Source organism: Megalops cyprinoides, chromosome 14, assembly GCF_013368585.1.
Source record: "Megalops cyprinoides isolate fMegCyp1 chromosome 14, fMegCyp1.pri, whole genome shotgun sequence".
NCBI classification, from domain to species: domain Eukaryota; kingdom Metazoa; phylum Chordata; class Actinopteri; order Elopiformes; family Megalopidae; genus Megalops; species Megalops cyprinoides.
In genome coordinates, this window is record NC_050596.1 from 11873451 (window position 1) to 11898232 (window position 24782).

At 39.5% G+C, this 24782-nt stretch overlaps 2 protein-coding genes across 2 annotated transcripts; one reads left to right on the forward strand and one right to left on the reverse strand.

Annotated features, from left to right (window-relative positions):
• Positions 1-3: 3 nt before the first annotated feature.
• Positions 4-8192, reverse strand: LOC118789245 (lymphocyte function-associated antigen 3-like). Its single transcript, XM_036545590.1, has 7 exons — positions 8114-8192; positions 5167-5463; positions 4330-4575; positions 2859-2984; positions 2347-2391; positions 476-529; positions 4-140 (listed from the first exon to the last, which is right to left on the reverse strand). Exons 1-7 carry the CDS (start codon positions 8172-8174, stop codon positions 4-6), a joined length of 966 nt encoding a protein of 321 aa, XP_036401483.1. The 5' UTR covers positions 8175-8192.
• A 4517-nt stretch (positions 8193-12709) lies between these two features.
• On the forward strand, positions 12710-19482 carry LOC118789434 (T-cell surface antigen CD2-like). The gene is made up of 5 exons (XM_036545852.1): positions 12710-12804; positions 14466-14741; positions 15204-15440; positions 15742-15912; positions 19032-19482. Exons 1-5 carry the CDS (start codon positions 12741-12743, stop codon positions 19295-19297), a joined length of 1014 nt encoding a protein of 337 aa, XP_036401745.1. The 5' UTR covers positions 12710-12740; the 3' UTR covers positions 19298-19482.
• The last annotated feature ends 5300 nt before the right edge of the window (positions 19483-24782 follow it).

Consider the following 24782-nt stretch of genomic DNA (forward strand, 5'->3'; position numbering starts at 1 on the left):
TACTCAGGTTTTGAACTGAGCTTCAGCCGTCATTGGCCTGATGGTCGGAACATTGAGAATGATACCTGCTCCTCTCCACTCCCCTGCCTGACTCTCTTCCTGAGAGAGTCCCACTGTCTCCTTAGTCATGCTGTCCCGTGCTTTCAGGGGTGTCCGCTCATTCTCATGAGAGGGTTTATTTGGGCTTAACAGCCCTTTGGACATGTCATTAAACATAGTAACTTTGTCCCTGACATTTCCTGATGAAAGACAAAACAAAATCATCCTGTATTTTTTCCGTATAATATAAATGTGAATGGATTCATGGATAGATTCAAGAGCTCACGTTTGACAGTAGGTAGGTATCGGGATAGAGCATGGAAAGTCTGTTGCTCGTGAGATGTATAACTAAAATCTACATGGTATGTATTAAAATGGATAATGTTTGAAAGATCTTTGTAGATCTGTGTTCAGGACAATAGCAACAATGCCTTACCTTGCACAGGACTCTGCTGGTTCTCATGTTTTGGACTGATTAGTTGTGCTGACTCTGTTTCAGGGGAATACATGTTAATTAATTTGTGTTGCCAAGCATGACAATTCCAGACAGAGTAGTTCTCAAAGAGTTAAGTAAAATGATTGATACACATCATCTTAAAGACTTTGTGTCAGGACTGCGGCTTCTTAGCCGGGTTTGTTTTTGTTTTTGTTTTCCCTGTCCATATGCTTTTGTTTTTCCCTGTGTTCCAGCCCTGCCCTGCTCTCCGCCCTGTCTCCGCCCACCTGGTCGCCTGATTGGCTCCACCCGCCTACCTGCACACCTGAATCCCATCTCGTCATCAGCCTTGCCCTATACATTCCCCGTTTGTTTCATGTCTCGACGCTACTTCGTCTCAGTTCGTCTGTGTCGCTACAAGCTGTTTTTCCTGTTCTGCCTGCCTGCCTGCCTGCCTGCCTGCCTGTTTTGCTTATCTTTTGTTGAGCTGTTTTCTTGACCACATTTTTGGATCTGTTTTATGGTATTGTTTGCTGTGCTTTTCCTGGTTTTCTGACATTGCCTGTTTTGACCAGGTTTTTGGATTCCCGATTTGGCTTAATAAAACTACGCACTTTGTGTACCCTGTTTCTGTCTGCGCCTGAGTCCCTGCCTGAGCCCTGACACTTTGTAACAACTGTAAATGTCATTATGCAAGAGATTAGTTATTTCCATTTGAATGCTATTGTGTATTTCCCTGTTTCTATGTCATGATTGACATTTTGAAATAAGCGTTGTATCGCATAGTGAAACCCCCTTTTGTTATTAGTTCAATTAGTTTACTTCATATATGTATTCTGTATACATCACGTTAGATGTTTGTTGTTATTAGTACGAAGGGATACAGTGTTTGACCATGAAAAATGAAAGTAAAAATGTAAAACAGGAATCTTTGTTTGCAAGTAAAACTCATGAAACCATGGGTTTAGACTGAGGCATTGTAGTTATTGGTTAGTAGGAGCCAACCTAAGGCTTAAAGAAAAAAAAAAAAAACAGATCGAGCAGCACTGGGTCAAACAACAACAACAAACATTTTTGCTATTTAGGCATTAGATTATTTGTGTAACTTTTACATCTAAAGAGAGGTAATTAACAATCATTGTATGCAGCATAGTGGTAATATGAGTGTAACATGTACATGTTTTCTCATAGGTACACCTACAATGGCCGTTCTTGTAAACTGTTTCTATAAGTCTTTCATCTGTTTATAGGAGACCTTACTATGTGCAGCTGCATGGAGTTCAGTTAGTGCATGTCTTTACTTTAGTTACTTTAGTTAGTTTGCTGATCGTTTCCACTTTGATTCGTCTTTCTTAGTCTGTTAGCCTGCTTTTTCAGTTATATCTGCCATAATTTAGAATGTTCATTTGATTTGTTTCGATGTTTTTGAATTATTGAATGAATTGTTGACTCTATGGTCCATATTTAATACAGAAGCCTCTATAATAATAATGTCAAACACACAACCTTTAAACTTGGAGCACAGATAACGATGTATGAAATGAAATTTGTGGAATAATGATGAATATCTGTCTAATGATATCTAATGATTGTCATTACAGTGATGATGGTCATCATGATACTCTATGATTAGTATAACGGGAATGATAACATTTTAGTTACTGTTCCAGCATGCACCAGTTTGGTGCTTGTAGTTTAATTACTTCAGTGTCCCACTGCCCACAGCATTGAATATGCCAGTAAAGGACTGGGGGGATTGTCCTCTGACTGCAGTCCCGGGTCCCCAACTCTTTCCTCCACTTCCAGGCTGAAAAAAAGCCTTGAGGCCACATATTCTACCATATCATCAATAAATACCATCAATAGCTTACCATCTTCAGGTGGTGCTTCAGGGTTTTCCTCTTTTCCTCTTTTCCCTGTAACATAACATAACATTCTTCACTATTCACATCAGGAACATCATTCAGCTGTATCCATCTCTACAACCTTGTATTATAAACTAGCTAAACTGACAAAGTAAACTCTGCTGATCTTTTACAGTATGCAAGCCAAGCACAAGGCTTGCTGCAATAATTGCTGTATTTATAACAGAGTCAGTAAGTGCTCATTCTGGTCATAATCTTTCTGTATGTGTTCTATCCATGTAGGGGGAAATGCTGCCAAATATCAAAACGCAGTGACATACAGTACATACAGTCTCCATAACTCTAACAACACACTGAAAATAGTTGTGAAGCTTAGCAAATAAGAATAGACTATCCTGAACATGATCTTCATGGCAGTAGTAAAGGTAAACCTGGAGTTTCTGCACAAGAAGAGTAGGATCTTCACAGTAAAGAATGACACATAATTTTACTATTATATACTTTACAAAGACACTGACCTCTTCCCACTGACCAGTATTTCTTCCGGTACATAAAAAGCAGCCCCAAAATGAGGAGGAGGAGGAGGAGGAGGAGGAGGAGACAAACAACGATTGCAACGACAGGGACTGAGTCATCTTCTTCATCTGAGGAGAAAAACAAAACATGTAAAAAAGCATTAAAACAGTAAACTATATCCCACCATGCTGATGAGACTATCGACAGACCTTTTCCCTGCTACTTTGCCCTTCATAGGATCTTCAAGTTGTCACTTCTGTAAATTGTCAGGTCGACACTTGAATAATTCAGTGTAATCAGATTAATATCCCCTGGCTGTGCATAATAAAAATGTGATATTAAGTGGGTTGTGACTTTAACAGGGATTAAATATTCAAGGCCACCACTACATGGAAGCAAAGAATAATATTTTAACCCTGACCATTCATGCACTTCATAGTTACATTCAGTGATTTAAGTAATAACATAGTGTGCTACACAGCATAACAGCCCACTTTAAGAGCATGTCATCTGCTGTATGGCATTTCTCCAAATTACCTTAACATTATTTCTCAGTCAAGTACGCAAGACAATCGAATAGAAACAGTGTAGACAGTGCTATTGTACAGTCTAATATCCCAATGAGTACATTGTAAAAGAAATTAGAAACAGATCAACAACCCTGTAAAATAAGCATGGTGGCATTTTTAATTACTGTTTGCAATTTTTCAAAGGTAGGAGAAAATAAACAAATTTAATATCATCAAGGGAAAACATTCCACATTATTAACACTTTTGTCACTGGTTAAAACATTTAAACAGTTTAAAGACAACAGCAACAGCAACAAATATATGTTCAACACTCTGAGAGATTAGAATTTAGATAGCTGAAGCTCTCCCAGTTAAATGTGATCTACCCTTATTTCCACTCAGCTTTCATCAAGCCACCTGAGAGCAGTCAGCCTAAACAAGGTAATAATATTAGCAAAGTGATAGTTTAGACTACTGATCCAAACTGATATATGATATGATATATGACAAGCATCAAAATCAAAATTTGATATTAACTGAAGTTTGGCCTTCTTCTACAAAGGGGAGTATTTTTCACTGCTTGGAGCTGAGTTACTGTGCATATATTTTCAGTGCAGTGTTAACTACTCTTTGTTTAGCTGATAATCTCACTGAAGTTTTGCTTCACAAATTCTCTCCACCAACACTGATTGGCTACTAAAGATGTTTCTACAGCTTGATATGGTATTATGTGTTACATCAATTATTTTAAAACTATATACCTGAAGAGAAAATGCTATGATTGACTTCTCTGAATGGGATAATAAACAGGATTCTTGGTTATATTGACAAAGGGTTATAAAAAATTAAAAGATGGATTCATCTGTGAACATACAAAATATATGTATCAGTCACTGTGAATAAAGGCATCTGCTAATCTAATGACTATAACAGTGATCCCTGTCTCAGGTGTGTGGACATTACCTCCTGCAGGGAAGCAGCTCTGAATATTAAACTTCTCGCTGCTCTGGCTCACTGGGTTGCTCAGCACACAGGTGTAGACCGAATCAGAGCTCTCCTTTCTCTGGAGCCGCAGCTCTGGCCCTGACTGGTTCTGTGCCTCGGGCCCCTCCCAGCTGTACTGAGTAACCGGGCTGAGGTCTCCTGCACACAGCAATGTCACCATGGTGCCATTAGCCTGGCAGGTCACTGTCGGGGATTTCAGAACATCTGAAAGAGAAACAAAGGCCAGTTATCACTGAGATGACTTTGATGCACTTTACCTCATGTAACCCACTTATCCAGAGTGACTTACTGCAGATGATATAATTATGCATACTGTAATATCTATCTTTAGATCAGAATATTTGTTGGTGTATTTCAGGTTACGTATTCAGTGTGAGTGTACAACTGCAGTTTCCCACTTAGGATTCACTAGTGCAACCTTCTGGTTTCAAACCCAACTTTCACGCTAGGAAGTGTTTTATCAGTGCTCTTTTATACAGAAGCAAGACTATCATAGACGCAAGACTTCATACGTGGTATCTTTGTCTTAGTTATTCAATCATGTCAAATGCATCTTATCATTTCAATCTTGTACATCACAATGTCATTTATTTAACATAATAATTAGAATGTAAAAACATTAATGCAGTCCATTTGACAGACTGACAAAAGTTTAAAAAAGATCACAACACAACATAGATTGAACCTTGTTTGAACAGGAAACCTGGAATTATTACCATGCATACCATTACATCGTTGATCCTAATGCACCAAGTCACCCAGATTCTGTCATGGCAATGAGCTTAACTTACATACCAATGACTTTAACTGCTTTGTGATAGTACTTCAGGTGTCCTGCTATCTGCAGCTCTGCTTTGTAGTCCCCAGAGTCATTTTCTATGAGGTTTTTGATCGTAAGGTCTCCTCTTGTAACATCCAGGGCTGTTCGTCCTTTGAATTGCCCAAACTCATTCAGGTTCTTCTGGTCAAATTCCACCACTTTATTGCCATTGTGTTTCCAGAGAATCTCATCCCACTGGCCATCAATGGCTGGTCTGAGTGTGATTGTCCCATCCACTTTGCCATAGAGAACAGATGCGGCCTCACCTGAAACTGAGCAACGGATACGGGAAAAGTGGAAGAACCAGGGATTTCATATTTCTGCTGTTACCCAGGACAGCATTTATAGATAACTTATTTAAATACACATTAATGCAGCTGGGTAAAGTTCAGCTTCCTTTTTTCAAGGGATACAACTTCCGTGTTCAACCTGGGGATTCAACCTGCAGGTTTTCTGCTTACAAATCTTGTCATTTTAGCAGAACAATGTGCCAACCTTGTTTACTGGAATGCAACTGAGCATAAGCCAGATAGGTGTAAGTAGAGCTTGTAACTAGAGGTTTGAAAGCATTGTTTCCCAGATACTGCCGTTATACCATTGAGCAAGAAATGTTTCCCAAATTGCTGCAGTCAATACCCAACTCTGCTAGTATATAAGAGGTAATAGAACTGGGCTAAATGACCTCAGAGAGGACAAACACAAGCAAATCTCAGAAAAAAACAAACAACAAAAACCTGAACCTGCAACCAACTGAAATGTCATTTCATTTCATTTTTACATGTCAGAGGCAGGTGAAGAGAGTGTAGTCTCCAGAGGGTCTCTGTTTTGGAATTTAGCAAAGTCTCTACACTAAGTGCAGGTGTTATCTGGGTTAATCCATCAGGAGACAATGGTTCCCCCTACAGGGCGCTGTCCAAACCTGTCAGCAGATCAGAATAGTTGAACCTTGTTGATTCAAAGGTTTGTGATAAGCTTGCAACTATGCAAGTGATGCCATTCTTCCTACAGGTCCCCAAAGGGATCACACTTTTCTGTTTTTCAGCACTACCATGAATTCTTGTCTGCATTACAAACCTTCGCACGAGCTGGAATCCACTAAAATGAATCATGTTCATTGTGCATTCTACTTGCCCCTTATAGCCAAGGCATTATAATTATGGCACCATTGTTGTATTATTATCATAGGCAAGAGGATTATTTGATGTCTATACATTTCCGATGAAACATATGGGGGAACCATTTCTGAAGAATTTTTATTATTATATGCAGTTCCCTCCCGTATTTCAGGAGGTGGGGTTCATATCCCCATCATACTCAGTACAAACATGTCACAGTGTAAAGGGTGGCATGTGCTGTAATGTTTAGGCCACTGGAACCAGGGTCCCATCTTCAGTGGAAGGCTTTTGTGTCATTAAGCAAGTTAATGAATATCAAAAAGTACCAATAGGTTACATGTGTAAATAGTAATGTGTACAAAATAATGTGTTCAGAATAAATGAGAATAAAACTGCTGGCAACCCAGGTAATTCGGAATAATAGTAAACGCTATACGAATAATTAGATGATATAAAGCAGTGACATCTGTAATTGTTTTAATCCCTGAGGGTAAACCCCTTACAGAGACCTAACTGGTACTCAGACCACCGCTTCCAGCGCCCCTCCCCCCCATCAATCAGCTCACAGGGACCGCCTGTCCAGCGCACTGCCCTGCCGTCCTCAGCACACAATGACGTCATTAGACTGTTCACTCACACTGCTCATTGTTCATCATACTGTATATATATGAGAAACCAAATCTTCCAAATATTACAAGGAGTTTTTAACTTTCCTCCATTGTGTTTAGCTCAGAATTTGTATTAATGTGTTGTACCATAATTAGCTTTGAAAAAAGAAGGGAGGGAGACATGGGTTACCTCAATACCTCTTTTTGTAACAGCAATGATTAATGTTCCCTTTTATTATATGATTATATGGGCAGGTTTGATCAGGGATATAATGAAAGGTGACGTTTTGGACAGCGCTCTTTAGGAGAAGCTTAATTCCTAAGGGAAATGCACTGACACAAATGTTGTGATGGCGCTGTATTGTGCTCTAGGCACCGGTGATGTGCCAGTTTTTCCAAATTCTGGCAAATACGTAATCTGCTTTAGGTAGAATAACAAGCAATCACAAACTAGCTATTTTAAAATAATGGTTGACTATTGCGTACTCAAGGAAAAAGTACATACAGCACCTTTTTTATTTCTCCGTATGTCTTGATTTAGCACTCATGCTACTAAACATAATCATTCTTACTGAGTTAATCCAACCCAGTCCTGACAATATTATTGGTTTAAAGCTAGGGAAACCTTGTAGACTGTTCCAATAGGTCTCCGCTACACCCACTCCATCCCCATAACAAACATATTCTGATGAAGGAAAACAGAGGGAGAACAAATACAGCTCTAATTATATATTTCTGGATTTTGAATCCCGACTTTTGTGATTGCATTATATAACAAAATACAGAATAATACGTCACTGCGCCGCGCATGCTGTTTCAATCTTTCAAACAATAAAATCTCTTATCTCCCTACTGGTTTATCCTGGCAAATAATTAACTCAGTTGCAGTTCGCAGTTTAGGCTTATGTTCCCCAATGGCCTAATGTCCGCCACAACAATCTATAGATTGCATTGAACCGACAGTGAAATTTAATAAAATGAGGCAAAACTAGTAAATTACCAACTACCTGCTTTAAATGTAAATCTGAATACATACTGAATATTTTATCTAGAAATAACTAAACTACGTTCAAAATAAAATAATCTCTGATCAAGTGTAATCCATATCTATTTCAGGGAAACCACAAAATGATTTTAAAAAATCAGTATAATCAAAACATGACTGTAGTGCAGGTAAAGCAATTGCGAAATTTTCTTACCAAATGTGAAGTTCGTGATAATAAAGACTAGTGTCTTGATTCGGTGGAGTCTAGCTGCCATCGCTCACCTTCAGACTGTACTTTCGATTCGTGTACCCACTGGCACTTGTAAAGCCTTGCATGAAAAGCGAAAGTAAATGTTCATTGGGCGTTTCCAAACGATTACTGCCGTCTGTGATACATAAATGCAATATATATATATATATATATATATATATATATATATATATATATATATATATATATATATATTGCATTTATGTATCACAGCACGTACAGTTTAGATTATGTCAACATTGTAAATAACCAGCTGTATTAACGGATAGTGTATGAATATAATGTCATTGTTGACACAAGCGTTATGTTAAGCAAACAAAATGAAAACACGGATAAACTGAATGTTCGGGGATAAAAAAAATTTAAGGTGTGTCTATCTAGTGTCCAATCAACCATAAGTGGCGTTATACATAGACCAGAAATACATGTCCCAAAAATGTGGGAATTTCCCACTGGAAAAATCCAAGTTAAAGTGCTACAAATTGTTTAGCGTCAGGCATGACGATTTCCGGGAAATCGTAGATAAATTACAGCAATGCATCACTAGATGTCAGTATCGTACAACCAATGGCACTTTTACGGCGAGGATGGTAAAGTGAATAGAATGTCAGCTAATGTATTACGACCCTAATTAATGCGCAAAATATTTTTGGTGAGTGACTTGATCCATCACACTGAACACACATATTGATAGGACAAAGCAAAATGAAACAAGTGCTCCCTCCAAAGAAAGTGTTATCAGTATATACAATGACAGCATGAGACGTAAGGAGAATGTTTGAAGGGTGGCTTCATCATGTGCTTTTTTAAAATCGCCTCATCAAAACTCCCGCTGTACTGGTGTTAAAGTGTTGGCAGTAAAGGGACTCCGAAAGAACACCAGCATCAATGGTGTTGGAATACCAATCACAGAGCATTGAAAACTCTAACTCTCCTTTGAAACATCAAAGGAATCTTGTCCATTTAGTACAGGGTATAGGGAAAAATACACAATGTTATGCATGTTCATGACTGGTAAGTATTCACTGCAGCACCACAAAGTCAGGTTACAGGCACACAAATGTATATAGAGTGCCCTGCGTATTTGTCATGCCCTCCAATAGTAATAAAATCTATAGCTATAAAAGAAAAATATATGTCTTTTTACTATTTTTTATGTGTTATATTAAATCTTATTACCATTGATCAAAGCCATATTGTTCCTAAACAACACATTTTATTCTGTAAATCATGAGGATCACATTTAGTAACACCCCTGTAGTAACATTTTGTTTTTTGTACATTTAATTTTGAGTCCTCCTGTAGCAAGCATTACATGTACAACATGCTTCCTGTAGAGTTTTCTGGAACTCAGGTTCTGGAACTTCTGAGGGTAGTTTTTTGTAGGTTTCTGCTGGCAGCATTGCTCTGGGATCTTTTGGCTGTTGACTGCTCTCTTGAGTTTGAGCCATTACATCACATTACATTTTTGGCATTTAGTAGAAGCTCTTATCCAGACTGACTTGGTTGGTTACAACCAAGAAATTGGTTACAATTTCTTACGTTACCCATTTATACAGCTGGATATCTACTGAGGCAATTGTGGGTTAAATACCTTGCACGAGGGCAGTGTCAGCAAATCGAAGTGGCAACCTTTCAGTCCTGCTCCTTGCCGTTATGCTGCACTGCCACCCCACCATGAATGTTTGATTGGATTTAGGTCTGGTGATTGACATGATCATGTGAAAACATCTTCTTTGTACTTACTAAACCATTTCTTTGTACCTGTGGATGAATGTTGGATCTTTGTCATGCTGGAATGTCCACCTTCTGCCACACTTGAGCTTTTTGGCAAAAGTATGTGCTGGAGTTCATAACTCTCTCATAACAAGGGCCCCAGGACCTGTAGATACAAAAAAACTCATAAAAGATAACAACCCTGTAGTGTTTCACTGTGGGCATGGGCTTCTTCTCATCATGTCCGGGGTGAAAGGGTCATGCCTAGGTTGCAAGGAAGTAGCCCCTTTTTGAAGGTAAGCCACATAAATAGGCCAATTCAAGGGCACTTGAATTTGCCAAACTATGCCTAAAAATAGTTTTGGAGCACTGCTATGACTTGTGCTACTTAACACCCCCTTTTGGTGGTTGTACAACAAAGACCTGATGTATTGAAACACTTTATTTTAATAGTGACGTTGTATTGTAGTGTAGTTGTTTAATAGTGTAGCACTTAGTCTGCATCTTCAACATGGCACCTGGTTATAGCATGGCTATTGTAGCCCTGTGTGATGGAGTGATGTTTCTTCTTTGGGCTGATGCGTTGTGTATGTTCTGTTGTTGATGTGTCCTTATATGGAATTGCATTGCCTTTTAAGTCACTCTGGATTAGAGCATCCTCCCAATTAATAAATGATTATGCCCCAAATGTCCTCGAATGTATTTGCTCATCTCCTAATTGCCAGCTGCTTACAATCCTGCAATGTGCTTGGTAATTCTGAAACCTTGAATATGCTGCAATGTGTTTGTGTATCATCTGAGGTGTCAGCAAAATGCCTTCATTCTCTTCAGTGATGTATTTCCTTTTTGCAAGATCCCACTGCTGCCAGCATGGGCCCCCAGATGACACCATCTACGCCTACTTTTCAAAGACAGGAAGTGTCCTATATAGCAAGAGTTTCAAAAATCACTCAGGTTGAGTGTGAACATTAAGCTGGTCTTATTACAGCATAACATGCATCCTGCTGGCAATTGTTCATATGTGCCGTGTCTGTCAAAAAGAGGAGAGCGTGTTCATATCTGATGATCATTTCAGTATAATATGCCTAAGTCTAGGACTGAAATAAAATGTGCTTTAGAAAATATCTCTCTTATGCTCCTAAAAAATCATGTGCAAATACACACACACACCACCATATAGGCTCTTCACTAATCAAATGACTGAGGTTAAGGGTCAAGTTGGGGTAGTGATGATGGGCAGACCTGTAGGAGGTGCCATTCTTATCACTCACAATGTATTGAATAAATGCTCAAGTCATTATTATTGCTCAGAATACTAGACTGACATTTCTGTTTTCAGGCTTTTCCAGAAAGCATGTTCTACATTTCTCCTACAGGCTACAGGTATGTACTGTTGGGCTGTGAATACCTACATGTATAGCTCTCATAACTCTGTAGTAGGTATACCCAATTTTCAAACAGTGATTTGTAGCAAATAAGAACTCATGGTCATATGGTTTATGTTTATGTTTTATATGAAAAAAGACTTACACTGTGATACTGACAAAAGAAAAGCGCACCTAAATATGGATAATTCCAGCTGCATTTTATTATTTACTTACTTTATAAAAATAAACCTTTCACAAAGTAGAGCAGAGAGCAGAGTCTATTGGAGCCCAACTGAGTAGTGATGTATTCATTTTTTGTGGATATATGTATAAAGCTTTTTTAAATAAAATGTCCATACTAACAGTAACATTTTTATTCATTTTTTGACTAACAAAATCAAAGTTAATCTATAAATCAAAACCTAAAGAGGTTTAACTATAGGTGGCAGGAACTGCATCTGTGAGCATGAACTCATGCCAATTTTTATGTAGTTAAGTAAAGTATCACAGTGTGGTACAGGAATGATCATTTTATGGATTCAATTTCCATTATATAGGTGTAAATGCTTTAATCAAGCACACATTGTTGTTTATAAACTAATACACCAGAAAGGAAATGTTATGAGTTAACATATCAGTGTTGAAATAGTATATTCTATACTGATATTCTACATTTTCCACAACAAGTGTCTGAGCCCAAAGTGATTTTCAACTGCAAAAAGGCCACACTCACCTGCAGTGGAGATAAATTCACAGACCTGACCTTTCAGTGAGGAATGACCAAAAATATTCTGCACAACAAAATCAAGGTAGAGATACCATTAGGTCCAAAGTAGCTCAAACCCAATGTTACATACTCATGTACATTAAAGAACAAAGTTAGCGAGGCCACAAGCAAAGAAGCTACAATGGAGTGTCTGGGTAGGCTTTTTAAAAGCATTCTCAATGTCTACAGAATTATGTATTATTCCGTAAACACAAAATGCTTTTTACTGAAGATACATTGTGTCAATTTTTAAAATTTATTTATCCCTTCTTTATTGCAGCTGGCTACATTTATCAGTTTGTTCTTGTTTTTCAATTACATTTTGGCCTAAAATTTGCAGTTTACTTAGTGAAGTATAGTAGACTTAATTTTAGTGGTATAAAGGGAAACTTACATGTAGGCAGTGGAGACACTCCTGTGCTTATTTCTGCATAGTGAAGTTGGGTGCCATGCATCATGATTTGTGTCATGTGAAGCACTGTGGCTTCATATTCTCATATGTACAGTATTATAGGGAATATGTCAATACACACAGCTAATACCAACCCTTGAGAGTTAGATACCCTTGTATTGCTTTATGGAGAAGATTAAAGTTAAGAAGATCATTTCCTCTTGGCTTCTGGCCACTCCCCATCTAACCCAAGAGACCTGTTTCTGTTCCGTGAAGCACATCTCACACATACTGAACACTCTCTCACACTCAAATGCAGACACAAGGACAATGATGAGCTGGAGAAAAATCTCTTTTATTGTGTTCCTCTGCAGTTTTGCCACTGTGGAACCGGGTAAGTGAGAATCATTTGTATGGCTTTGTAAAGTCATTTCTTCTGGTCATCTTTCAAAGATGGTTAGTGTAGAAATTTTGTAAAAACCGAATTGGAGTAGATTGGGTCTTACACATTGGTGTTTGAACTGAATTTTGTAAGTAATATCAGTTTAAAAGTGTGCTTACAAGTATCCTTTACATTTTTCATTACTTTGAGTCTAATTAGTTTAGCTTTTACCTTCAGTGTAATTGGAGGAAGAAAAGTGATATTTGCATGGATGACTACATCCACTTCTAGTTATCCGTTCTAAGAAGTATGACACTTGTTAAGCTCTTTTGTGTTATCCGGCCCTGAGAAAGTGCCATATCACTGGCTCACATACCCCGTTAAAACAGATTCTGCATTTGCAAAGAAGGACGTAGTGGAGTAAGTAAATAGAGAGATGGATTAAATACGCTTTGATTTTTTTCCCATGATTTACTGAAATTTCCGTTTTACATAAGTGTTCATGTTTTTAAATTTCCTGGGATGGAAATGACTTAAAACTGCTAGTAGTCTGAACAAAAATACAAAACGGTGCTTTGTCTCCATCAGTCAAACTTTGATAACATTTTTAATGACAATGTTATTTTTTATGTGGCAGTGATCATGTCAGTATCTCTCGTCTGATGACTGTTCTGACAGTTCTGACCATTTTAATTGCAATTGTATATGTTATATTAATGGTGTGTGGCGCTCTAAAGACACATTCCTTTTTTGTTTTAAAACCAGTAATTATGAATATTAATTATACCAGAGGTCTCATACTTAGGGAATTTTGTTTAAATCTGAGTTGTGCTATACTTGCTTAGTTTCTGCTTGTATTTTGCTGTGCTTTACATAAGTTGCCTTGAATAAATAAATGTAAGTAACTCTTGACTGAGGTATACATCATGAGTGATCTTTAAAAGTAGTAATTCTGTACTTTTAATCAGTATGTGTGCTCATATGTATGTATGTGTGCTTGCATGTATGTGTGTGTGTGAGAGAGAGGGAGGTACAGAGAGAGAGCAAGAGAGAGATCGAGAGAGAGAGAGAGACAGACCAAGTAGAAATGAGAGCCAGAGGGGGAGAGAGACATGCAGAAAAGGGGGAGGGGGAAGAGAGTGAGAGACAGACATAGAGGGAGAGAGAGAAGCCTTAGTAAAGACATGGCTGCCAATGGAGGAAAGGCTGTACAATCACTGTGAGACAGGGGTGAGGAATTGGAACTTCCTCCAAAATTGTGAATAAATAATGACGAAGATAAGCAATTCAATTTGTAATTGAATTTCACTGACTTCTCTCCCAGGTACAAAAAAGAATGGACAATAGTAACATTTCTGAGGAGCAGTGAATAAGCAACTAACACAAACATTAATCACATTGCACTGAATCAGTAAATTGTTATTATATCCCATATCAATAATAGTATTGCTGATTTTGTTAATGTCGTTTTTACCCATTTTTATTTTCATTTTGTAAGCTATCTTATCGAATTGCTCCATGAGTTATGTGTTTATCAAAACAGTAAAGCTAGCTAGCATTTAAATAAAAATAAAAACGAGAGAGGCACAGAGAGAGTGTTTTGTGTTGGGGTCTGAGTTACTTGAATACTTCGGTTTCATATTTCCTCTCTCCTGAACATTCTGCTCTGACAGATGACCCATGTAAATTTGAAGGAGACTCTGAGACCATTATGCTGGGTTATAGTGGCTTGACAAGAGAGCACCATTTAGAATGGAAATGCAACGGAAAAACAATCTTCCAGAGGAGAAAAAACAGAACGAAACCGGGCAACGAATGGGATGTAGATAAGGACGGCTCCCTCCTGCTGAAAGATCTAAAGATCTCACAACACGGGGAATACAGAGGACAGGTCTTTGACGAGGGTGGAAAGTCTCTCACAATAACTAAGAAAAAAGTTTGCGTAGTGGGTAAGTAAAGTCTAAAGCTAGGAGTCTTGATGATGATTGCTTTTGGACTTATTTCACACAGGGAGATATGTTTTAGCTGGATAAAATGGCTGTATGCTGCTTTATGTAGTTGTATTGAATGAGTTATATAAGACTTACTTTATTTGCTGTTTGTATTCTCTAGTGTAAAGTCTAATGCTCTGTAAGTGTGCCAGATAAATTGCTAATAATTTATACTGCTATAGTCTAATAATAAAAATGTTGACACTTATTATTAGTAAACTGGGCACATACACATGGAATATTGAACGTAAATCAATAAAAAGAAATACCTTGTGCTAAAACCAAGAAACATTTGGAACCAAAGCTCTAACCAAGCATGAATTGTTCTTGATTAAGTAATACAGCGCAAAAGAGATGATATGAGTCAACAGTCCTGTGATATTAACTGAAACAGTAATATTGATATTCTTTATTTTCCAGAACGACTATATGAGCCACAAGTGAATTTTAACTGCAAGAAGTCCACAGTGACATGCACTGCGAAAAAAGGAGGCACGGTCACTGAGTGGAAAATTAACGATAAGATCCGGCAGGGAGAAAACAAGGAGGAAATCCAGCTTGATCCAAAGCAGATCAAATCCAGCAATGGGTACTCATGTACAGTGAGGTACCACTTTGGCAAAGTGACAAGCAAAAGAGCACCTAATGTCTGCTCAGGTAAGCTTTTAAAGAGCATTCTCTTTGTCTGCTGAATTGTGCATTCTACTGTGAGCACAAAATGCTTTTCAGTGAAGGTACATCGTGTCAATTTTTTGTTTTATCTTTGCCTTTTTAATCGCAGTTGGCAACATTTCTACATCTCTTCAATTCAATGCACAAGAAGATTAGAAATGTATTAAACACCTTTGAATGTACAGATGTGCTGTAACTTCAACAGAGGCGCTATGTAATTACAAGGCTCAGATCAAGGTCACGCTTAGCAGTGAGGGTAATCTGACATTTTTGTAATTGCTTTCAGGTACCTCCAATCCAGAAAGAAAATCAGGTATCCCAGACAAATTGTTTGGCTTGGACTTCTGGCTCATGGTTGGGATTTTAGCAGCGGGAGGGACTCTGCTGCTCATCCTGGTCACTGTGCTCATGATCTGCGTCTGCCGGAGAAGGCGTCAGGGAGAGAAGCGGCTGCGCGGTAAGAGCGCGGGGGGTGCGCCGCCGAGCACACAGCGCCACAGTGAACACTATCACGGCGCTCAGCGTCACTGCCATTGAAACGCTGTGCTTGGGAAACACTGTGTGTGCCGTTAGAAACTGATCCTGGATCAGAATCACGCTTTCAAGACGCAGGCCGAGCCCTGTGGCCTGGAACTTTACTATCAGGCATTTTCAGTGGCTGACTATGACCAGGCGTCAGCAGTGGTGGAATGTTATTGGCTTTGTCTTGCTGGGGTAGCATGGCCTTACGCCAGGCCAGGTTCTTCATTTCACTGCCGTATTAGTGGCTCCTAGCAAGTCGTTAGGCACCTGTAGGTTACTAAACTGGCACTGACCCTTCTTTAGTATACTAAGGGAAATTAAATATGTACATTGGTGTGTATATCTAAATTGGATGCACAATAATTGGTTCAGTTGTATTCCGTCATTGCCACCATGGCTTCTTGGGCCCAGAATGCAACCTTGGCTAAAACTGGACAATTGCAAGGTTTTTTTTAGAAAAATAGGAGACAAATGGTGATGGTTCTAGATGGCTTGTAAAGACTATGGGATCTCTTTTTTACAACAAAATGCTAGTAATAAAATATTAAGGATGTTTCGTGATTATGGACTGTCGGTCAGAAGAGTCTCTGGTTGGTCAAACGTAAAATGTTAGAATTAGATGACTCAGCGTGGTAGTTTCTGATTGGTCATACATAACATAAAATGTTTGAATTAGATGAGTTAGCACACTAGTCTCTGACTATAACAAACATGTAACAAGCTTACACAAAATTAATTTATGTCATTTTTTGTTTGCTTGTTTTTTAATTGATTGAACTGGTGTAAAGTGCACTCTAATAATAAGAATCACAGATAAAATAATTATTTACAGCTCAGAGCACAGGGAAGTGTCTGCATTTCAGTTATCATTAACTTATTTACCAGAAAAAAGATTTAATTAGAGTATTTCTCAGATAATTAAACAAATCTACTATTTAGTGACTGATCTTGATATTTCATATTTTAGAAGCAAGGGACCAATACTACTTTGATTATGGCCACTCAATTTTATCTCTTCATGACCTAGTGAAAATATGCCTGGGACTATGTCTGGGTCCAGACCCATGCTTCCGGAACTAATGCTCCCTCTACGTCCTGAGGGGTTATGCCCATCCCTGCTTTTGCCTCGCTTGTGGCTTTGCAGAAGCCAGCTGGGGACATGGTCAGACCACAGCACACGATCAGGTTAACCTTCCCGAGTGGGTACAGTGAGGACCCCCCGAAAAAGTGTAACTGTAAACCGTGTGTACATTTTTGTGCTGTTTTCATAGTGCTGCACACACCTGTGTTCTCAGCCTTTACACTGCATTATTGTCATTTACCGGATGCTCCTATCTAGAGCGACCTACGCAGCGGTCATTCACAGGCAGCAGATACTGCGGCTCGAGGAGACACGGTCCCTCCCTTTCATACTGAAAACACACTCGTGCGGAACTGAAGTGCTTGCCTCTCCCTTTAATGTTCACAAAGAATCAAGCCTTGCAGGCTATTGTATTGCAGTATTAAATATACAAAGTGAATCATTTGCCCATGAGCATTTGTACAAGAGCTGAAAGCTCTAATTCTAATTTCTCTGGGACGACAACATGATATCAGCAAACAGCAAAAGCTTCATCGTGGTAGGGTGATTTCCCTCGCTTTGTTTTTGGTGTTTCCTATGGGTGACGTACGGGTGTGATGAGACATGCATCAGAGGGTGTGTGTCTGTGTGTGTGTAGCGAGAGAGAGCGATGTTTGTGTGTCTAATCAGTGTGTGCAGAGATATGTGGGATTTTTGTATGTAGAGGCATGCATGTGTGCATGTATAAATTGGTTGATTGAGACTTGTCTGACTTCAGATGTGTGTATATGTGTGAAAAATGTGGTTTTGAAACATAGGTGCAGATAGAGATATTTGTGTAAGTCTGCATTTGTGCTTGTTTGTGTGTAAGCGTGTTTGTATGTGTGTGTGTGTGTGTGGATGTGTGTGTGTGTGTTGAGGTGTGTAGAGATGTGTCTCTGTGTGTGCGTGTGTGTATGTGCTGTAAGAATTCTAATTTGAGAGAGTTCAGAGAGGTTCCAATCAAGCGTCATTTATTGAGGAGAGTAAATAATACTGATTCAATCACTTTAACATCACGTTGTTTGGCCCACTGTAGCATACATTTTCTCCTCTGTGCAATAATGCTTCCATCTCTGGGTCATTCAGCTGCTTCATCATTCTTGACAAGGGTACTGGAGTTTCAGTTGTATTACCTTTTGGACTGATCAGTGTGGAGGTTGGAGCCACAGGACAGGGTAAAGGAACAGATGAACATTTCAGTTTTCCCTGTAACACCCCCCCCCCCCCCCACCCATTAGTTAATACATCAACAAATAACTTTTTTATTGTTATAGTTATTACTGTTAACTGATTTTTCACAGTGTAGCTTATGTTGTGAAGGCTATGCTAGTGTGCATCTGTGTTTCAGAGATTTCCCACTTGCTTTGAAGCAATTTGGCCAACTTTAGGAGGTATGGCTGTTATGGGCCTCTGGTGTTGTCTGTCTGAAGGTGCAAAAGTGTGCTCTATCCCTCCACCCCACCTGGGTTTGTCACTGCTGTTTTAACCACCTTGATATTTTACCCTGTGGTTGGCCGTGTCCCAATTTGACCAACAATATTTTTATATTCTCCACATTGTTGTGGCAACAAGCCACACTGGTGTGGGTATCAGTATTCTGGTATCCCTTATAGGCAGAGTTGGTGTGGAGGACCATTCAGAGTGGTGAATAGTCTCTAAGAGGCCAGGGATTTTTTAAAAAATTTATGAAAATGAACAGCTAACAGGAAAATTTGCAAATGACTTAGCTGAAAGCAGTAAATGTTAACAGCTTTATACAGAGGGAGTGAGATCAAAAGCCATGCCTGGAAAATAGTGGGAGGCTTTAATTTGTTACCACATTGCCACAGCTGTCATTTGATTCCTTGTACCTGTTAGTCATGTCAGTATTTTACACGTGTCAGTTCATCTGGTAACCCTGTCTGCACCTTCATCTGAGACAAAATTTCCTCTTCTTCTTTCCCTCCTCCAAGATGAAGAGGAGCTAAGACTGGCCCATTTGACACAACAGCAACATGCACCTGGCCATCACGGTCACCTGGCACACTCAAAGGGCCACCATGGACACTACGCACACCCCCATTCTGCGGGCCAGGGCCAGGACCAGGGCAATCCCCCGGCGCTGCCCAAACCCAGGGCCCAGTCGCGGCCGAGGCCTCCACAGCCACCAATAGAAGACGACCAGCCTCCCCCCAGACCTCAGCCCAGGAAGAAGGCCCCGCGCCCACCAAGGAACTAGCACTGTCCTGGCTGTAGGAAGAAGAGGAGCGTGGTCAGAACTGCTTTACCTGCTGCATGTTCTGTTTAAAAGCGGAGGCCTTCTGTTGTTTTTGTTTTTTAATTTGTTTTTTTATTTTTTTACAAAAATACATAGATCCCTGATTGTAAAGCAGCCATTGTATATGGTAAGGCCCAGAAACTAATCTTGCCCAAAGCAGCTAACATAGCTAATTGCTAATGATGATATTGGGTGGTTACAGAAGCAACTCTGAAGCCCTGGCCTAGGGACATGAATAAAATAAGTGTAGGGTCAAACTGAAAGATTAAACGGTTGGTGACGACTGACCAGTGGAAGAGGTGTACATGGGTCAGAGTAATATAATTGTAATTAGTTTTCAGTTGCTAACCAATCAAAAATCATACAGAAAAAACATACAAAGGGAGGTGATACTATACTGGTATATACATGCTCTAAAGCACAACAGAATGTTCTGGAGCCTACCACATGTTGGAAACCGTCTTTTCGTTGGGGATCTAAGCTGTTCAAACAGTTTGCAGTCTCACCCAGATTAGCAACCTTTTTTGGTTGTTGAAATCATTTACATAAATTGTATCACACATGGAAGCACACCTCATAATAGACGGATATGTGTGCTTATACTCAGGAGAAGCATGGAAAAATAGGTGAAGTGAGGCCTTGAAAATGTATAAAGTTCAAAAAGAGGGGAGGTTCCGTAGAGTTTCTGACAGACCAACCTAAGCATTTTAATCCACTTGGACGTAAAATCCATGTGCCTTGTCAAATGACAGCTCTTTGCATTCACATCCTGCAAAATGAAAAAAAAGTACCTACTGAGATTTATTTATGGCGCAGGCTTAGAATGATGTCAACTTCCTCGTCTGAGTGAAGTTATTGTCATGCATACTTCTTTTATTGCCATTTATATATTATTGATATTATTTTAATTCATTGTTTTTTGATCTTGACCAGTTATTTTATTTGTAAACAACACTTTAAAATAAAATTCTTTCTAAAGGATTTCAAAACATATTTTTGAAATGCTGTTCTTACAAATCTCTTTTAGGAAGGTGCTTTCCCATATAGCTGTTATTTATATTGTATAGAGAGAGACAGGGTGAGGGAAAAGGGGAGAGAGAGATGGAGTGAAAGAGTGAGAGGATCGTAGATGTGCCTTAAATCAAGGATGTACTTGACTTGAATTAGTGTCAAATCCTCCGTAAATTCTTGTGTGTTATCAAAATATTTGTATTATATGCAGATGAAAGAGATATGAATGTCCCACTTTAAATTAAGTGGGCTTAATACTTGTGTATCATGTTGCATACACAGTAGTTACTACGTGGATACAAAGTGGTACCGATGCAGGTGTAACGAAAAATCCAGAGGTATTAGGGCCACTTAAAAAGGACATACATTTCTTTGATGCCATGTCATTTGTGAACAGTTATGAAGTGATCATACAGACAGGCAGGCACACAATACCCGCCAGCAGCGACATTTCCGTTTGCATTGCCGTCTGCAGGAGTCAAGCCTTTCTTTTCAACGAAACACCTACGATTTTTTGTGAACTCGGGCACTTCCGCCCGCTGTCAGCGCAGTGTCGGTTGACGCTTTGTTCTGCTTTCCTGTTGGAGCAGAATGCCTGCAACGCCTGTGAGGATGGTGGATGTGGTTTTCGCAAGCTGCGATGAGAGTAACCACCTACAAGCGCACTTGCTGAGTACAATACATTTCAGAGGCCTTTGTGAGTCAAAGATTGTATTCTAATGCTGCATTTCTTTTGCTATTTTTGCAAAAATAAAAACCCTAAAAAACAAAAAAATCCCTATTACTATTACTACCTATGAAAACATGTTACTTTACTGTACAAAACCTGGAGAGATTGTTGTCATAGCTGGTTATCAGCGCCATTATAGACTGGTTAGCAGTCGAGACATGGACCTGTGGCCTCCTTCCTGTCATATGCAGCAGAAATTCTGTAATATATTCAACTCATATTTCCTGTCATGATAAAACTGTGTTGAAGGTTTGCCATTCAGTGTGAAAATGGAGGGCAGAGCCCTCTAAATAGTTTAACCTCAGTGCACGTCTCTGGCTGAACCTGTGAAGAACGTCATCTATAGCACAGAACACTCAAAAAGGTGCCATCACACACTGTGCTGATGCTGTCACAAAATGTTAACATGGCTCTCACGAAAACTACCTTCAAACTGGAATGGCCCCTTTGTGAACCCAAAGTTTTGGTCAAGCAAGTCCATGAAAAGACGAGCAAGTCCATGAAAAGTTCTCCCCTGTGAAGTGCTTGGACGTTTAGAAAAATGCAGGTTCGGAGAAATGTGTGGGGACTTGTGGCAGGCCAAATTTGCTACCACATAATCTGCGCGCACATCCTGTTGACATATTTGCTGTGCACAGTGACGGTCTAATCGGACAGCATCGATCTCTCAAAATTCAGACTACAGCCCAGCTTCAGTCTATCTGCTGATGTGCCTTTGTACTTACAGATGAGTCATATATAAATTTGTCATATAGATTTAAAGAACAGAAATGTTACTCTGAGTCTCACTCAACATTTCTCCTTGAGTTACGTGATGTCCAAAATACACAATGTCTCATAAGTGAAGACAGAGCACAGCACTCATTTCTTCAGTCAAAGATAAGAGCAGCATGAACTGCAGTTACATTGAATCAGGGCCTCTGGCTTCTAGATCCCACCCTCGTGGACAGCACATCACATTATCTTCTGATAATCTATGACATGGATGTTAGCCGATTCGTGGGGATGTCTGAAAATTTTGTGGTGGCATTGCAGAAGAGATAATGGGCACCTCACAAGCTTGCTTCTGTCTCAGTGGAAGTGGAAAAAAATTGTTGTTGAAAATAATTACAGTGGAAAATAAATACGGTCATATTATTTTTGAAGCAATGTACACCTCTTAGGGATAAATTTGTTAATTATATTACATTATTGGCATCTAGCAGACAGAGCGCTTATCCAGAGCGACTTACATAGGTTACAGTTTTATTCATTTATACAGCTGGATACTCCTGCTCAACCTGTTAGCCTTTGGGACAAACACTGATTGAAAGTTCTCATCGAAAATGTATCAACACCTGTCCCAGGCAAATAGGTAGAATTTGGTATGGCTCTTGAAATATAATAGTGGACACAGGGTGCTATTTGAATTAAATCCATGATGCAGTATTACTATGGTTGTGGTTATAATTGTGATTGTGGGCGTATTATTCATAAAATTATGGCTATGATTGTCACTGTTGATTGGAATTTTGGCTATGGTTGGTTATTATTGTGAAAGGGCATTGACTTCACTGACCACATCCTTGTTGTGAGGTCACGTGACTTGGATCATGATGAAGTGAAACAGAGAGGAGTTTCACACTCCATCGAGATTAACTCTGTAAAACAGAGACTTGCTTGGAATAATTAGGTGGAGCCTTCTGTCTGGATAATTATATCTTTGTTGGGTTCTGGGCCCCTAAGCCAGAATGTTGCAGATTTATATTCTACAGTTTCCTCTTGAGGTAGTCATCCTTAATTGACTCAGTTAAATATGCAGCTGTATTAAATGGTAATATATCAGCTATATCAGCACCGGAAGTGACCCTGGATATGGATGTCTGCTGGGCAAATATATAACACATTTTCTTCTGTGATGTTCAAACATATCCTCTTTTCTGGCATGCTTTGTATCCATACTTTTCAAAATGAGCTCTTTGAAGATAGATGGCATTTAGAAATGTATGGTCAAAAGCCTGGAAAAAAAAGAGGCGTTCACAAAATACAAGGGTTGTCTGTTGAGGCCTTAAGCCAGGGGGATGTAACCAGCCTCCTGTTACAGACATCAGCCAGACATATGGTCATGGTCTGATTCAAAAAGTGTGTATGCTCTGAAAGAATGTGTGTGTGTGTGTGTGTGTGTGTGTGTGTGAGAGAGAGAGAGAGAGAGAGAGAGAGAAGGACAGGGAGAGCAACAGCTGGAACGGTAGTTCGTTGTCAATTTGCTGCCCGAATAAAGGACACTCGGAGCTTTGGGGTTGTTTCTGTGAGAATTAGTCAATCAAATGGTGCTGCTCTAATCTGAAGGAGGATAAGACATCAGGGGAGCTGGCCCTTGCTGCTGGACCGTGGTGCTGGCCCAAAGTCATTTTGGAATGTGGACTGTGTTCCGGATTGGTTCAGTCATACTAGAATCTTGCAGGACACAAAGAGGTCTGATCTGCGGTTGAGTTTTCAGTCTTGCGGATGGGGTCGCTCAAGGTAAGGGTGAACACTGGCATAGACCAGTACTGTGTGCACCTAAATCCAAGGGTAATTTCCCTCCTTTAGCCTCACTATGCACTTTTACCTGGGATAAAAAAACTCAAGAACAGGAAGCACTCCTACCCTGCAAAAGGGTATGCAGTCAAAGCAAACATGTAATCTCAAACATTGCTCAGTTTCGAGCAGAGCTGGTTGGCCTCTTGCATAATGTATGTGCATCATAAATGAGTTCTGAACAACAAAAAAGAGACATCAGGAGATTTGGTTCAAATGTCGTTGTTTTTCTTCCGCCATTAGCAATGCGGTAAGATTTGCACCCCTGCACAGCAAATTTCGTGAGACATCACCGCTTTGAGAGAAAAAACATTTCTGTCACAGGTTGGTTTCATGTCATGCTTTGTTCTTTTAAACCTTTTATGCTAAAAGTTTCACTTTCATTGTGACTGAACTGAATGAGACAAACCTGTAAAAGCAAAGTTTCCATAGCAACCAAAATTTGCGCTACAAGTCAGACATTTTCCACCGTCAGTTGGTGATGCTTTTCAAACCCGAGTACAGTTTCCACAGACCCAATGTGGCCTGGTGGCATAGTGTTTAAGCACTTACAATCAGAAGGTTGTGGGTTTGATTCCCAAAGGGGGCACTACCCAAGTGTAGATATAGATAGATGGAGTGTGTTGAATGCCGCATCAGTATGTCTGGCTAGGGGGTTTATTTTACTATACATGTAAACTGTGGCCTGTAATGGCAGTTATAAACAGCGTAAGCCATTGTAGTCTACCTGCCATTTTAATTTTGTTAAAGTCAGTGGGTCAGATGTAGCTATCAACTCTGGTCCTGAAATGACTTAAATATTTGCAGGTATTGTTTGTTCAAGGATATTTTATTCATGAATAGGAAATGTACATTGTGGATAACCCATCAATGAATTACACATGGTAATTGACAGCGGAAATTGGCCATTTTTTTGTTAGGAGTTGTCCCATAAGATGTTCGACAGATCTGTCACACACACACACGCACACACACACACTCGCACAAACACACGCACGCACACACACACAGACACAGACAGACACACACACATGCACAGTGTTAGAGCGGAAAACTGCACAAACCATAATCACCACCTGTTTGCCCAAACTGTCTCACAGATAATTTCCTTTATCAGCTTGTACATACTATGCTGATAGACATGTA